Genomic DNA, 17,605 nt, shown 5'->3' on the forward strand with positions numbered 1-17,605 from the left:
TGACTTTCAAAGATGAAGAAGATTTGAGCACCTCTGGTGAAAACACTCAACAAGGAGGGCGGAAGCTATAAAGTACACACACTGGTTTTGCATTTAGAGAACTGAGAATTGAGAAAATAGAATTATTTAAATATATGGACATTTGTTCTTCTTTGAAAGTCTCTTTTTCATCTTTATGTTAAAATGTGTTGTAAATTTCCTGTTACAGTTTCTACATCAGTTGCTATTGCTATGTTGACTTTCATTATATGTTTTAAACCCTTTTCATGCTGACAAGTGTGTGATTCCAGTTCTATGTCAGTCTGTCAGCACTTTTTTAGTTCTTTATAAATGCAAGACTTCGTCCAGGTGCCTTATTTTGGCAAAGGAATTATTCTTTATCCTCTGAGATGGAACTGGCTGCTTATATAATCAAATATTTCTTGTATCCAAGTAAACTTTTAAGGTTGCAAGTGTGCATTTTCAATGGAGACAATATTAAAAAGGAGTTTACTTTAATAACTCTGGTAGGAAGGGACTTAACTGTGTCACCCTGCCTGACCTCAGAGGGTGTATTTGTCACCCAACTCGGGCCCAGAGATGTTCAGTCCCTTCATTGCCTCCCCAGCAGTTATGCTATGTACTGGTTCCCTAATTTTTAGTGTGTGTTAGAGAGCACTTCAGAGCTGGAAAGTCAGTTGGATCCTGCCCAGCATGGTGAAGTGACATGAGGACAGAGTGGGCAGGTAGAACAGCTGCAAAGCTGAGTGGGGCACCATGCAGCTTCTGCCCAAGTTTGCCTCACATCTGGTTCCCTTTGCTATCTACAAATGTCTCTGCTCTCTACACCGAGGTCGGACCCATTCATACTGCCTTTTGTTCCTCCACTCACCCATGCCCTGCCCCTTCCCCCCAAATTGCAGGCTGAGAATAGTGTCATAATATATTTTTGATTTAATTGAAATGAGAGTTTTCATATATGACTTAATATTGCATGCAGCAACTGTTTTTTATTTCCCTGTGTACATATTATACTCTATAAGAACATATGGTATTCATTTGTAGATGTGTCTCATAATGGGAAGTACAGCTGTCTAGCATGAGGAATTTGGTCCTGTAACTAAAAATCACAGATAGCAATACTCAAGAGTGCATTAACATTGCTCTTGCTCTTCTGTACACTGTTTATGTACATATGGCAAGAGAAAATATGCATTTGTATTTATAGAAGCATCTGCATATGGACTGTGCCTTATTTCAGGCTTTCTGTTACATGCAAAGCATTGTATTTAATTTTCCTTGATTATTACTGGGATCTGTAATCATAGCTACTTAGTGTTACAAGTAAGTGCTATTTTTACCCTGTTTACACAAAGGAATATGTTTGAAGCTGAAGCTGGGGATATAGCCTCTAGATACACAGGGAAAGTTAAGAGAGTTTTGAGTAAAAACGATATTGTTTTTACTTGCATTTTTTGCTGGCAGTTAACCCTCCACTGAAGTGTTTTGTTAGGGAATGCAGAGTAAGAGTTCTGGCTAACATTAGTGATGCAATAATTTAAAAAAGGCAATATGTTTTATATAACTGATTGATATCTTTCAAAATAGAGTGGTATTTTTTTTTAGAAAAATAATCATGGGGAACGTTATCAGCTGAAAAACCACAAGGGGCACCTATATGTTAACTTAGAAATTGGTATCTCTCATGTTTGTAAAATGCTAGTAAAGAAAGGGGTGTTGGTTAGGAAAGAAAACAAAGGATATTCCTAAATAATTTCTATGAAGAATTATCAACTAGATAATTTATAAATCTAAAAAAGGGCTTTTTTTTTTTTTATTTACTACTAATATTTAATATTGAAATCCCAGAATTCTTACAGTCCTTGTCTGCATCGTCTTTGATATGTGTAATTTAAATTAGAGTTGGTAAGAGCTCTTTTGGTTTTCTGTTTCTTTTTTTCTCATTTTACTAGTGGCAGATTTCACTTTTTGACCAATCTTGAACATTTCCTCTTGCCACCTTAATATATGAACAGCCAGTTTTGATGAACTGGTTGCCTACGTACCCACACAGAAAGGAGACTGCTTACACCAAAAAGAATCATATCTAAGAGTTAAAGAATAAAAAATCATTTGTGATCAACTAATAATAAAATGCATATGAGTTTTTTAGGTTTTATTTTTCTTTTTGAACAGTTGTTTCTGTTAAATGAAACAACTCAGTATTTAATTTGCATGTTTTGTTTACTTTTTCTTTCTTTCAGGTGTTCATTTCTTGTCTGTTTTCCCCGTTGTTTGGTTTGTATTGTGTTCTCTTTGTTTTCTCCTCTCTTAGAACAAACTAAGACCTCTTTCAAATCCTTTCCATTGAAGTTTTGGTTTTGTATTCACATCCTGATGCTCAGACCTTGTGGACAGGTAGCACCATACTGAACTTGGTAGGCTAGCTTCCAGACTTGCCCACAAACATATTGTATATTCAGATTGGTAGCTGTATATCTATATATTTAATTTGTAAGTGAAGGGACATACCTATGCATACAAGTACCATTAAAGCTTTGCAGGAGCCTTGTTTGAAAAAATGGACATTTTTATATCTTTTCTGGTGATGTTGAGAAAACAGAGGTGGTGTCAAAGGGGGAGTGGGAAGGAAATAATCTGTAATCCAGAGCTGCTTTCTGATTGCTTGGTTGCCTACCAATATTTAAAAACTACCAGAAAAATGAGGAGGGAGGTAATATATTAGTGTAATTTTGTTTTATGTAGTGGGTTCCTTGCTTGGTTATAGGGCACTAAATTTTGGAAGTACTCATTAGCATGGCTCATTATAGAGAGTGCTGCAGACAGTTCAGCTGTTGCACCCCAGGAACAGGAATTTCCCAGGAATATTTGCTTAGAAGAGGGAATTTGGTAGGAAAGGAGACGTTGCAAAGACGCACAGCTTTGGCAGTTGCCCTGGAGGGTAAAAAGTAAGAATTGTGACTGGGTACCCTTTTCAGTCTCTTTTCTTTTGCTGAGGTGACAGTGGACTCTTCAGCTGCCCCCTTTGTGTGGTGAGACTGTGGGGATGGGTTGTGAAGGAAACAGCTGGATCAGGGCAGATCTGCATTGCCCTCTGCCTATGCCATGGCACGCTCTGCCTGAATCCTACTAGAGGAATTCCTCAAAGCAACTTTGCCTCATGTGCACAGGCATATGCACCATTATTGTCTTGGCTCCTCTGACAGTAGGTGAAATTCTAGTGACCACTTTTGAAGCTGGTTGCAAACACCTCCTTGCTTATGCTAAGCATAAACTAAACCCAGATGGTCCATCTCTTGAAGCATCCTTGAGGTCTCCCTCTCTCCTATTCCCTTGCCTTTAAGCATCTCTGATGCTTTGCTTCTGAATAGACCTGTATCCCTCAGAATACTTGAGTACTGGCCCACCTTGCACATGCTGGTCTTCTCAGCCCTTTTTATTTTTGCCTCTCCCTTTCTTGTCCAGCTTCTGTGAGATCACTTTTATCTGCTCTGTCTTACTGAGAATTTGTTAGTGGTTTGTTTGGACAATAAAAACATTTTCCTTACAAAACGTCTTTAGATTCCTGCATGGATTTCCTTGCCTGCTGTTTGGGAATGCTCGTACAAATTAATTTACAATTTATTCTGAGTGTAAGGATTATATTGTAATAAATTGACTATGAATGTGTGCCAGTTTCCTTCAAGCATAAACAAAATTACTGAATTGTGCTGTAAGCTTTATTTTTGCAAGTAACAGGGTTATAGGCCTAACTAATAGGTCCTTTAGCATGGTAAGAACTAATGATTTTAGGGAGCTAATTGCTTTTAAAGACACAAAAGTGACTGGAGTACCATTTCATGGCTGTAACTGTACTTTACTAGATGGTCTTGGTATTTGCCAGGATAGTTAAATCGGGCTTTGTTGCCATGCTTATTTTTTCCAGTGTGAAAAGAAAAATAAATTATTTAAATCTTTCCTCTCTATGCCTCTCAATAATGGAATTACAAATACTGTATCTGTTTCACTTCCTGGTTTATTCTCTTTGATATTTGTGGAGCCTGAAGTGATCTCAGACAGGCTTTATTCTCTTCTTTGGGAGAAGATTAGTTCCAGTGGTTCTCTTAGAAGATTACAAAAAAAGTGTACTTTTAAAATGTGTATTATATGCTTGAGTATTTTCCCAATAAGTAGCACGAGGGTGCTTACAGAAAACATATTTCCCATAGACTTTTGTCACTGATATGAAGTAGAGAATGAAAGAATCAAAACTGCAAAGGAAAACATCTGTGCCCATGTGAAGCCAGGTGATGTAGGAGGCATTTGGAAGCAATGAGAAAGGTCGATCATGGGACAGAGCCAAAAAAAGTGACAAAGGAGATTCAAGTGAGGCCCTTCCTTTCCTTATTTTCCTAGCTGTAGGCATTTTTTTTTAAACTATAGCTTTAAACAAAATTAGGCTTGAACATACTGGAGTTTGGAAATTGCCTTGTGTTTTTCGTTCAGTGGTACTTGAGGTTCTGTAAGCTTTTCCGGTTCTTCCAAAGGTCTGCACAACTTGCAAACCTGTTCCTGACATGTTGCCACTCTTGTGATTTTACCTGTACAGGCCACCCACATTCCCTTGTCCCCTTGTTTTCTCCTCCGGTGGATTTTGCTCTCTCAGGAATAGCTGTTTCTCTTTCTGGAGTGTTAGATTTTGAACAGCAGTTGATGCATATGGGCAAAAAAATAACATTGTGAATTCAAAGCCTTTGAGACTCTTCATTCAAAAGGTATGAAAGTTTAGCTAAATTGTGATAATTTTATTGCAAGTCTGATAATATGTTTTGTTGTGATGTTTTGGAATTCTAAAAAACTTCCAAATCTAAGTCTATGAGACTTACCTTTTACTAAAAGAAATAAGCAGGCTTTTGTATTCTATGGTTGGAGAATAAAGCTAAAAGCATGCATTGAGTCGAACAGCTTGGATGCTGGAATGCAGCAGTCCCCCCACAAATGAGGAAACAAAATGCTGTAATCATTTTGTGGTGGATGAGCTTTATGGCTGCAGATGTCAATCCTGAATTCTTTCTCACTTTGTGTGGAGTGGAACAAGGTCATGTTTTTCCTGAAACAGCCTGGGATGGCATATCAAATAACTCTTTTGGCAACCATTCATATATGTATATGTTACAGTTCTAAAGCCTCTTTTGATAATAAATCATTCCACATCATCAATTATACACGGGGGGGGGGCAGTGATCTATATCCTCATTTAAGATAGGGTGTGTATATGTCTGTGTACCATAAAGTATCTAACCAGAAATAGAAAATAGGTAGGGTCTAAATGGCTGTGTAGGAACATCAGGTCCTACTAAAGGAAATGTCATGAAATATTTTAATCTTCTTAGAAGTGCTGCATATAGTTCAGGCAGATTTAGTTTTGGCATCGTATCTGGAATCTTCCATTTCTGGTATAGTGGATTAGAATATTAAGTGTAATAGCCTGTGTCATTGCCACAATTTCTTTCCTGTTTTCTTTAGTGACAGGCTAGGGTTGCAAAATCAGGAATGTGCACTAAAGTAGAAAAAATCTCATATAAATAATAATGAGGATGTGGCTGGAAGCAGTACAGTGTATATATATACTTCTTATAGTCTGGCAACCTTAACTTTGGCCTGTTTTCTGCTTGTTATTTATGGAGGGATTTAAAATGCCAGTTGGTGTGGTTTCTGGTTTTTTTTGTTTGTTTGTTTTGTTGGGTTTTGGTTTTCTCTGTTGTCTTTTTTGTTGTTGTTGTTTTGTTTGTTGGGTGTTTTGTTTTGCTTTGCTTTGTTTTGTTTGGGGTGGTTTTTTTGGCTTCTTTTTGTTTGTTTCATTGTTGGGGTTTTTTTTCGTTAATCTCCAGAGCAGTTTTGAGCAGGTATTAACAGCAGCTGATGGAATTTAAAAAAATTCCTAAGAGACCTGATTCTCTTTGCTCAGCCTTTTTTGTGCTCATTTAGAAAGTGAGTACTGTTTTATACCCTCTCTGCAATCACTGTGTACTTTTTGGAAAGAGAACAGAACTTTGCCTCAGTTTCTACTTCTCTGGCTTTTTGTTGGAGCTTAATGGGGATTTGAGCAAGTTTGATTGCAGTTGATGTTCAGAATGTTCCATAAGGTCACAGAGTAGCCAAAATAAAACGATTTAATTATGGAGAGAAGGAGTGCTAAGTGTCAGTTCACCAAAAATACTGGAAATTATGTTACATCTTTACTGTTACCTTTACATGTCCTGTATGATTGTCTTGAAAAGACTGAGTTGCAGGAGGGTTTGCAGTCACTCGTGGAAGGAGTAAATGACACAAAAGGTTCTCTAATGCCTTCTGAAAGTTATGAAGCATTTTAAAAGGAGTGAGAAATATTTTTGCATTGTTCTGGATACCAAATGTCCAGACTTGTATCTTCGTATTCCTCAAAGATTACATGCTGCTTATGAAAGGTTGTGATACTGGCTTTTGTTTGATGGGAGGATTTAACTATCAGTGAAATAGAAAGAATCTTTTTAATATGTTAAGCCTTGTAAAAAGTTGACGATGTTTCCATTTAAAAAAATTAATTTATCTTCATTTAGGTAGTGTCACTACTCTGTGGCTTTATGCAAAATTCAGTTATTTTAAGACAACCTGCTTTGATGGGCATATCAATTCCAATCTGATTTTTTTTTTTTTTTTAACAGAAGAGTTTGAAAAATGCTCAAAACTTCACTGCAAAATCCTGGATATTGTGTGAAGGGGTGGTGTGACAAAAATTTCTCAAACATCAGGTTGAAATCATTACTATAAGTGATTTGGTAATAAAAATTCCTGATTTAACACAGGCTTAGAATCAAGGCCTTGCATTATCTTTGGGATGCAGCTTTGCCTACAAACTGTGAAAAATCAGGATGCCCTTCTGGTAGACACCATGGCTATAGGAAGGTCTGGCAATTGCTTCCCAGGCCAGTATCCCAGCCAGGAATGGGAAGCTGAAGCCAGGCAACTGCTGTAGCCATTAGATTAGAGCTTTCTTGATTAATTCAGTTAAGAAGTTTTTGCACCTTGCAGTGCTGGTTGGCTTCTTGAAAGAAGGGGAGGGATAGGGGGAGCTTTGGGTTTCGTACACTTCTTGTAGCTCAGCATTCAGGATGAGAAGTGGGACAGGAGACCACACTGTTTCCCTCTTCTTATCTGTTTAGTTGTTTTGATTTAAAAGGACTTAGGAGGTCCTGTATTTATATTTGAGATCACAATATCTTGTTGATGCGATTGCTTGGTAAATAGTTTTCCAAATGAGCCACTGTACTCGTAGGCATTTTTTCGTTGTTTCAATCTAGCTAGCCTTTGTACAAACTTAAAATTACTTACACAGATTACTGTATTTGTAACTCCTATGTCAACAAGACAATTCTGCTTTGAGAGTGCTACTCTATGGCCACAGTGCCTATCACAAACCCTCAACAGCAGAGCTTCCTTTTATCTGCCTTGCGGTATGCTATGGGGTCAGATCTCAATCTTTAGCACTCAGTGGTCCAGTGGTGAAAGACTGCAGAGATCTGAGAATTATTCTTGTTTCTGTCACTGATTTACACCATGAGTTTGAACAACATGCTTCACTTCCCTGAGCCAAGTACTCACCCCTTTTTTCCCTCTTCTCACAGTCTTGTTTATGAGATTAACACATCTAACCACGTGTTGGTATCGTGCCCAGAATCAATGAGCCTCAGTATCACCTGAGGTATGGCTGCAATAATACTGCTCATAGCTTTTATGTAAATGACCAAACTTAGACTACCTTTGGGAGCAATGACTCCCTTTGCATAGGCATTTCAGAAGTCGCTGCTGTAGTGCAGCTATAGTCAGATGTATTTTTGTCATTTTATATAACTCTGGAAGTAAAGTGCTAGTTTATTGGAGAACTGTAGAGTGCATCCGAAGGGGCAGCAGTGCTCAAGACATTGACTGTACAGGAATTCCAATAGCAATGGTTAATGGCTAGGATTTAAAGAAGCCTCTAAGGCCAAACATTATATTTTCAATGTACAGCTTAACGATGTGTAATAGTTCAGTTTGACAAGTAATTATCTCACTTAATGTTGTGGTTTAACCCCAGCCAGCAAACAAGTATTATCACACAACCACTCCCCACCAGCATCATGGGAGAGAGAATCAGAAGGGTAAAGGCTAGAAAACTCATGGGTTGAGATTGAGACAGTTCAATGGGGAAAGAAAAAGCTGTGCATGCAAGCAAAGCAAAACAAGAAATTAATTCACTGCTTCCCATGAACAAGCAGGTGTTCAGCCATCTCCAGGAGAGCAGAGCTCCATCACATGTAAGGGTTGGGAAGGGTTTGGGAAGAAAAACACTATCACTCCAAACATCTCCCACTTCTTCCTTCTTTCCCCTCTTTATATACTGAACATGATTTCATGGTATGGAATATTCCATGTATCATGGATATTCCATGGATCAGTTGGGGTTGGCTGTCCTGGCTGTGTCTCCTTCCAACTTCCCATCCACCCATCCTCATCACTGTAGCAGTATGAAAAGCAGAAAAGGCCATAACAAAAATAGCAAAATATCAGTAACAGAACCATTTCTATATTCTCAGTCCTGTGTTCAGCACAAATCCAGAACACAGCCTCATCCTAGCCACTGTGAAGAAAATTAACTCTACCCCAAACCCAGCACACTTGCTGATGCAATGCATTTTCTATACTGTTCTCAGTGTTGGAAATCAGCTGATGCAAATGTTTGGAGAACTTTTAGTCTTGTAGAACATTGAATTAAAGACAATGTTTAAAACTCACATACATTTTGTTTGGCAGCTGTGGAAAAAGGACCATATTTGTTTAGCACCAAAGAGTTTAATCTGAATTGAAGATAGATCCAGTAATTAAGCAGATGGTCTCTTCCCTTGTTGCACTTATGACACTTTTTATAGGTGTGAAAGTTTTTATTCAGGAAAGATCCAGGCCTGAATTTTGAATTCCAAGATTTGCCAAAAGTGGGTAGAAAAAAGGACCCTGTACAGAAATTCCTAAATTGTAGGCTGAAAAGGTGTTTCCCACTCCTCCGTTTCACTTGCGTTTCATCCATTGTTGCATTTGTTTTAAAAGAAGAAGAAAACAGATTTTAGAAACTGGTGTCTTTTTGCTTTAGCTTGTACAGTATTTAATAGCTGGACTTTGTCCTTTCCTAGGGTCGATGTGCTCTTCCGCAATAATCCTGCTAGAGGAACTGCACATCTCTTTCAGCAGTGTTAATCTTTTATGTTTGACTCAACAGTGTATTTATATTCCTTAGTTTTTATGACCATAAATGCCCTTGCATTTAGTATTTCTTTATCGATATGCATACCCATATGTATAGTATATAAGAATACCATAAAATTACAGTATAATTATAATATACAATTACAGTGTTTGTATAGTGCTGTAGAAAGGTCCAAAATTATTACCTAGCACTACAAAAATGACAAATATTATATTTTTTCTCATCACTCATTGTTTTAGAACACAACATGATCCTTAATTCTTAAGTGAGAAAAATGGAAGTAAGGGCAAAATTAGCTTTCTGCAATTAATCTGAAATGAGAGTGGAAGTGCACTTTACTAACTGATTAATCTCTAACTGTTGTAGTTTACACATGACAAATATCAGTTATGAACTGCTAAAAAGGCACTGAAACAGACAGGGAGATTTAGACTTCACAGGAAAGAAAATTAGGAATAAAGACAACTGAACTATTATAAAATGACTATTGTTGAAATCAAAATCGGGTCAACAGAGCCTGAAAAAACCAGCATTTTTGTTACTGTGTAAAATAGTGATTAATGTAAAGAGTCATATTTGCTTAGAGCCTGAGAGGGGACACAGTTGGTCATAAAAGTAAATGCTGAAGAAAACATTTTCACACAGTTCTTCTCCCTTAATTACTTGACACAGTATGAAGCAAATCAGTACTTAGTGAAATAACCCAAATCTGGTTTCTTTCCTTGTAAATGTAATGAATGGTGTTCATTACAAGAATTGTTTTTAATGGCCCCCCTCTGGAAGAGCTGGAGTGTTTGTGTCACATCCTTGATGTTTCTAATACATAAATGCATGTCTGGTGGGTGGGACAAGAAGATTAAGTCTGGTGAGAAACTGCAATAACTATAGTGGAGAATGAGTTTTATGCCTGGGGGCTCAGTTTTGTACTGAGATAAATCGGCAAAAGTCTCATTGGCTGTGAAGGGCATGTGTCTGAGTATGAGAGGTTAGAACTAACGGTGTTGTTTGCAAGTGAGAGTGTTGCACTGCTCCCTCTAAAGCTATTTGAAGAGTAAACTATTTACTAATGATTGGGAATAGATGTTAATAAGATTTTAATAGAGTTTGAGAGTGTTATAAGTGAAGACCTTAATGGAAGTATGAGTTTTCCAGAGGGGAAGAAACTGCTGGTGAGTAAACTTACTGTTTAGTAATCTGAAATGCTTGAAAATTACTTCAAGTGACTGTGTATGTTAGCAGTACCCTACATTTTCTGTATGAAGAAAAGAGATCTCCTTTAAGATACTTGTGAAAAGCAGCTGCTTTTTTCACATTTTAAATAGACAAAGTGGATGCTTGATAACAATGTACTGGAGAAGTAACCTATTTTCTGCAACTGCAGTAATAGCTTTTTTTTTTTAATGAGTTGTATTGATTTCCTACTGATAGTTTTTTGGATAGCAGTCTTCTACAAAACTTTAAAGCTTGTAACGTGAGGCATTTGAAATACTTCAAAAATTTTTTTTATTAATCTATAAATGTAGATTAATTATTTTAAAAGATATATCTCTTGTCCAGATTCCTTATAATATTATTACTAAGACTGATAGCTTTTCCCTTGCTCCTCTCTGTTCTTCTTGGCCTTAACGTGCTTCCACCTGTGCATTTTTATTGTGTAATATGCAATTAGCGCTTACGAAGCATGAGTTTGGAGAAGGATTGAATTTAGTGGAAGGTCACAGCAGAAACCCCATGTTCTTGCTGTTGTCAACAGATATCTGAAAATAAAAATCTTAATTGGCAACCTATTTTTCCATATGCTGTGAATTTTTAAAATTATTTTTGTTTTCTCATCTACACCAAGCCTATGGTATCAAGACTGTCCTCATTATCCTCAGAAGGTCTGTTTTGTTTCTGCCTCTTTGTGCACAGGAAGGAGTTCATAGTAGAGACAGAGATGAAGATGCCAGGAGCCACTGCTGTGCAGATTATGCACCAAGTACCGCTTCACTAGTGTCTTTCTCTGGTGGAGTATGCAAGGCAAGAAACCTTGAACCAAGTGAAGTGAAAATAAGATCTGATGTGCTCTGAGAGCTAGAGCTTTAGCAGTTGTTTTCTCTCAACCAGGGCCTCTCTCTGTCCTAGCCCACAAAAATATGAAGTGTGGCTGTGGACAAATGCAGATGGCTTTGAAAGGGTTTGCAGTCCAAACCATAACTGGTGATAGGGATTGACTGAGTCTGATGAGAGAAGACAAGGAGTCAAGGAATTTGTGAGTGGAGCGGGAGTGGTGTGTCACTTGGCTCCTGAGGAGCCCAAACGCTGCTGGGGTTGGGGTTGGCAGCTGAGAATGGGCTTAAAACAACACGTTGAAGGAGAGATTTGAAGATTCACAGCAGAGTGGTGGAGGTTTTGTGTGAATATTTCTTGTCAGGATCCTTTGGTCATTCGTGTCCTTCTGTCTCTGAGGGCTTTCATGACAAGAAGTGGTGTTACTGCCCGCCTACAGTTGAGAGTTCCTGTATTGGTTCGTTAATGGCAGATGGAAAGGTCAGGCTGGGAGGAGCCTGACAAGAGAAACCACTTACCTTTGGTGGAGTAGAGCAGCCCTGTGACCCTGTGACCAGAGACTGAAGGGCAGGGCGCTGTCTCTGAGAGTTAATGCAGTGTTTGTGATGTACAGCAAATGCTCGCAGGACCCTGAAAATGGCCTTGAGTGCTGTTTGTGAGTGTCAGCTGTGAACTTTGGGACACAGGCTTCCCTTCTCAGAAACAGGACTTAGTCTGGGGAAGGTGACAAGCTGGCTTCTAAAGAGGGATCAGAGGAGCTCTGCCTTCAGCATGGCGCAGAGCCCATGACATGCTGCAGTGTATCCCAGCTCAGCCTGCCAGAATCCCCCAAAGTGCATGCTTTTAACTTATCCACTCTGTTAGTTTTATTTTTTGCATTGTGTGCTATGATGGTTAAATTTCAGCTGAGGTGGGTCAGTGAGAGCAGGTTGTTCCAAAGGTAAAAGGCCACGCAAGAGTTGCCTTGCAGCTCCAGAGGGTTAAACTAAGTGACAATAAACTGAAATCTCACCTCCCTTAGGCAGCAGTTCAAGTGTCCAGAGTCTGTGAGAGAGACTCAGTCTGCTCTGAGCACCTCCAGCTGAAGAAGGTAGGAGGCCTGGGCAAGGGCTGGGAAGTCTGACCTGCTTTGGCCACACTCCGTGCTCATGTTGCCTGGTGGGGACGCTTCTGCTGTGTCTCCATGAACATGTTTCTGCAGTGATTAGTGTTGGATTCACAAGCAGCACATGTCATGCGTGGCACACACCTGTCAGGAGAGGTTAAAGAACTGAGGTAGAGATATTGTATTTATTGGGTAACATGTACTACTACCATGACGGTGTTATTGCCATTAATGCAGAAGCTAAACGCTCCTTTATGGTTTTTTTTCCACTGGGCTTTCAAGTAAAGGCAGGTTAAGGAATGGTGTTAAGGCGCATATTATCTTGGTAATTAATTGTCATTTATTAACTTGCACTTGGAGCAAAGAGGCAGGGCAGGTGGAAACTCAGTGTCCTTCCGTAAGGCTTTTTACCTTTAAAGGCAAAGTCCATATGGTCAGGATTTCTTATCAGAGAATCGAGCATGTGTGGTGTGAAAGGATTTGTGACTTGGACACACAAGGGGCTTATCTTCAGAGAGAAAGGTATGGCTTTTTTTACTTAGGAGCAGCTAACAAGCGTCAGTTGCCCTGAGATAAAATGCAAGGACGAGAGACTTTTGTTTTAATACTATATGAACTCGCCAAGTCAGCCAAATGGGATGGTAGGACTTAATTTACTGCGGTTACACTCTGATAAATCCACAATGCTTGATCTTTGATATGTTTTTCTCTTGGAATAAGTGATACTTATTATTTAAGCCCAAACCATGCCTTCTTTTTTAGAATATGGAGATAAATTCAGACATAAAAGACTCTGAGGCTCTTCCTGAAATACTAAGAGCTTACTGTCTTTTAATACAAGGAAGAATTTAATACAAGGAAGAACCAGTTACACTACTAGAGTAACTTAGTTTAGAAAAAGATCACTGGAGATCATCACGTTCAATCTGACCTCCACTATAAGTAGAACCAACTCCAAAGTTAAATCAGGTTGCTACTCATGTAATGCACTGATACGCTGGATCAGTTTGTGGCTTTTGATTCGGTATATTTGACTGTAAGGGTGACCTGTAATTTCAGTGATATCATTAAAACCTTTGCCCTTTTTAAGATGAATTCCCTGGTCAGTGGTCATTTTTGCCAATGACTTAATGAGGTCAAGATGAGACCTGGAGGTTTCAGCTTATTGGTTTCTTTTTTTTCTAGTTGCAGCTATACTTAAGATGAAAGATTCCTTTTGGAAGCCTTAGCAATATACATTTGGTGGAGTGAATCAGAAACTAGTAACACCAAACTATAAAAATGGTAAGGTTTCAGTCAAAGAGGCAGCCAGATGGAAACAAATAGTTTCTGTGGCCCTTATTAAACGTTCGGACTTGCCAGTTTACTTCACAAACTGTAATTGCAGTAATTCTACATTGTCCTTTCCCAGCTGTAATTAAGGTCGTAGATACCAGAGTAAATATTAATAAAAAATAAAGGCAGAATAACAAAGGGAAACAGTAATTGTACTGTTAAGCTATAAGATTTTACTCAGGCAGAAAAACACTTTTGAAAAATTTTTTAAGTGGTGATAGGAAGATATGTACCATAAGGTTTGTGGAACTCACTGTTGTGAGTTGAATTAAAGATTTGGTAACCAGGATTACTAGACCTTGGATTCATTATTTGCTTTTTAAAACTGACTCCTCTGTCATTCTGGATTGGAAGATACATATAGCAGAAATATTAAATTAAAAATATATTCCAGATATTAAAAGTAGTTTTTGATATCTTGGTTTGCTTGTTGATAGTGGTTTGCTTTGATACTTTGGCACAATTCATCACCAGTTGCCTTCACAGATATTAATATATCTTTTATCTTAAGATGCTAACCAAGAATTGCTTTTGGGTTTGTTTATAGCCGTCGATCTGGCCAGTATACAATGAACCATGACCATTCCAAGAAGATCCCCGATGGAGCATCGTTTGACCGCTCGGGATCCCAGGACTCCTTGGATGAACTATCTATGGAGGACTACTGGAAAGAAGTTGAAAACATCCATGAAACCAGAGGAAATAACCATGAGGAAGGAGTAGCACTCGTAGTGAAAGAGCCAGATGGTAACGAAATCCATTCCTGTGAATGATCATCAGTTTGCTGATTTAGGAATTTCTCTTCAAGTCTTATTTCAAGAGATGGCACCCACTAAACACAAATCATAAAAAAGAGGTCATGAATATCCACTTTGAAAACTCTGTTGCCTCTGATGCAAATCACCAGAAACAGGCAATGCTCTGAAAGAGTTTTATTGGACATAAGTAAAAGGATGATTTTCCTTTGAATGGTATTTGCAGAATATCAGAAAGGTGCCTGTTCTTGCGAATCACAACAATTGAAGCTTTTTTTGCAGTTTACTGTTAAACTAACTCACTCTTTCACTCTTTGTGTATGTTGTTCGTTATTGTAGCTATTGTGGATAGAAACCCCACGCTTTAGAAGACAAGCCAATGATTAACCAGTTTAAGTTTAGTGAGTAACTTTCTACGCTTGTAACTGTTGTGATTGTTCAGTTGTATTATTTTGTTTCTCAGAAGGATCAATTATGGGCCACTCCTTAGGTCATGATCTCAGAGGTTGGGCAGTTTCTTTTTTCTTTTTGTTTTTGTCTCTGACAAAAGAGGAGCAATGTCCTTAATTCCAGTCTTCTCTCAAAAATTACTTTTTAACAGAGCAGTATCTGTCTCTCTCCCATTCTTACATGAGACTTACAGTCTCAGTAAATTAAAATGGTGAATTTTGCATTTTGATATGGCCTCCATATGAGTGAGAAGAATGTGCTCCATGAGCTTTCAAAGGGATTTGCACTTCTGCCTCCTTAAGCATTTTGAAATGGCGCTGCTATTTACAAGTACTCTGAAGAGTGTAACAACGTGGCCCCTGGAGAAAGCAGCAAGGCTCCCAGCCCTTGTGCCCAGGGAGCAGGGCATCTGGCAGAGCTGTGAAACTTTCTCCAGAGAAGCAGAGCCCATTGTTCTGCAGTGCATGAGCCTCTTCTATTACCCCAGCTCACTGGTGTGGCTGTGCCTTTAGGCTCTACACCCCATTTCCTTTTTTTTTTTTTTTTACATAGCCTTCTTCCCCTTAGTTACTGCAGCTGACTCTGGCATGAGGCCCAGGTGAGTCAGCACAGTTGAGTTATAAGCTCAAGCATATGTTGCTATGCCCTCCACCTTGCCTAATGTGCAGCAGCTTGCTTAGATACAAGTACTCCTGAATGTGTGGGATGCTGCACCTGGATGCTGGGCCTGCCGAGGGGGGGGGACATGCTTGAAACACGGCCATGCAAAGGCAGGGCAGGGGACAGATGAGATATACCTTGCTCACACCTGCTCTGAAGAATGGGTGTAGCCCTTCTTTCCAGCCCTGATAAAATCTGAAAGTTTTGTTAGAGGTTCAGGGTTTGGCTGCCCAGCCATAGCAAAATCCATACTTAAAATCTGTTGTCTGTTTTCTGAATGCTGTTAATATTCAGGTGCCCACTTGAATGTGCACTGGGCACAGTGGGAAACTGCAGTCAGTGGTGAAGTAGACATGCCAGATTTGGAGTATTTTTAGATATCTGATAAATGGAAATGTTGCTTGAACATTTGAGAGGGTTGCTGGCATTCAACACAGCCTCAGCTGCTACAGACAGAACTTAGGGTTTTAAAGAAAATATCATTAGACAGATACGGGTTTCAGAATCAGAAGTTTTGCCATCAGTAGCAGTATTCAATAGCTTTCTCATCTTTCTTGTGCAGTGATCTGTCAATAAAGGATACCTTATCAGCTATAAGAATAAAGCAAAAATTGTTTTGTGGGCTGTCAGCAGGCTGGAGACCATGTCATAAGAATTGATGAAAAAATAGCATTAAGGTGACTCCTGTAGCCTAGTTTGTCCTTCGTTAAATTGAGCTAGTGGAGGGCTGTAGGATTAATGTGTCAAGAAAAGTGGGCAGAACCATGTCAGTAAGGGAGCAAAAAAGATTGAATATTGAACTGAAAATCAATGAGGCAGTGATGATCAGAGTCTTTCAGACTTCCCCATACAAATTTATATCTAGGTACATTTATAAAATGGTGTATGATTTAATAGAAATGCTGTAGATTATTATAAAGATTGCCACATAGCAATCTGTATTGGATTAACTATTTAAAAAGCTTTGATATCATATATTAAATCTTTTGAAGCTCTTCAGAAACAATAGCTTTTTTCCAAGTCATGATAATATAAGTAATTATTCTTAATTGCGTATCCCTGTAGTAGTTTCCCTGGGATTGTATTAACTATCATGTCATTAACATCCAGTGTGCTTGGCAGTACTCGAAAGCCAATTTTTTTGCCTTTTTCCCTTTGACTTGCTCAGAGGGAGAACTAGAAGAAGAATGGCTGAAGGAGGCAGGTCTGTCAGATCTGTTTGGAGAGAGCTCTGGTGACTCCCAGGAAAGCATGGTGTTTCTATCCACACTGACCCGAACCCAGAGAGCAGCAGTGGAAAAGCGAGTAGAGACTATCACACAAACACTGAGGAAAAAAAACAAACAGCACCAGATTCCTGATGTCAGAGATATCTTCAGGCTACAAAATGACTCAAAGGGAAAAGTAAGTTCCTGTCTGTTGTTTTGTTTGATTCCGGCAGAGAGAAGAGGAACATGCAGGGGTGGGAGGAGAGGAGAATGACACACAAAAGGGATATTTCCAGAAGATTTTTCACTGATTTCCAAGGGAATTTTTGACTAAATTTACAGGAATGGTATTCTTCCAGAGTTGACATTGCATTAAGTTATTTTAGTAAGTAAAAAGAAGTATGTATATTGGCCTTGTGTTGCTTAAAGGTGATGAATAAAACAACCAGTCCATAGTCAAGACATTAATCTGAATTAACTTTCATGTAGATGCAAAACTCATGACAACAATCACCCAAAGAGCTACCAAAAGCCCACTTTTACCTTTGGGTGGTAGTAGCTCTTACTTACTGATGCTCGTTTCCTTTTTTTTTTTTTTTTTTTTTTTTTTCCTAAAAAAAAAAAAAAAAAGGAAAAAAGAGACATCAACCTAACCTCCTCAGTTTTGGCTAGGTCTTTATGCTTATCACCTGAGGGCTTAAACCCCGTACTAACTCCCAGGGCCTTTGTGTGTTGTTAAACTGTGTATGGGAAGTTGCTCTGATAGGTCCTGAAAGGTCCCAGT

The 17,605-nt window shown here is 38.7% G+C and overlaps 1 protein-coding gene across 3 annotated transcripts in view; it reads left to right on the forward strand.

Annotated features, from left to right (window-relative positions):
• The window catches only part of ARHGAP18 (Rho GTPase activating protein 18), a 94,331-nt gene that overhangs the window by 42,213 nt on the left and 34,513 nt on the right, over positions 1 to 17,605 (forward strand). For 2 of the 3 annotated variants that reach the window (XM_064649523.1, XM_064649521.1), the window contains exons 2-3: positions 14,296 to 14,495; positions 16,782 to 17,017. In XM_064649523.1, the coding sequence (XP_064505593.1) occupies positions 14,296 to 14,495; positions 16,782 to 17,017 (436 nt within the window). Of the gene's footprint in view, positions 1 to 12,824; positions 12,936 to 14,295; positions 14,496 to 16,781; positions 17,018 to 17,605 lie in introns of those variants that run through there. The other variant, XM_064649522.1, reaches the window with a different exon arrangement.

This window comes from Pseudopipra pipra, chromosome 3 (assembly GCF_036250125.1).
Source record: "Pseudopipra pipra isolate bDixPip1 chromosome 3, bDixPip1.hap1, whole genome shotgun sequence".
Lineage (NCBI taxonomy): Eukaryota > Metazoa > Chordata > Aves > Passeriformes > Pipridae > Pseudopipra > Pseudopipra pipra.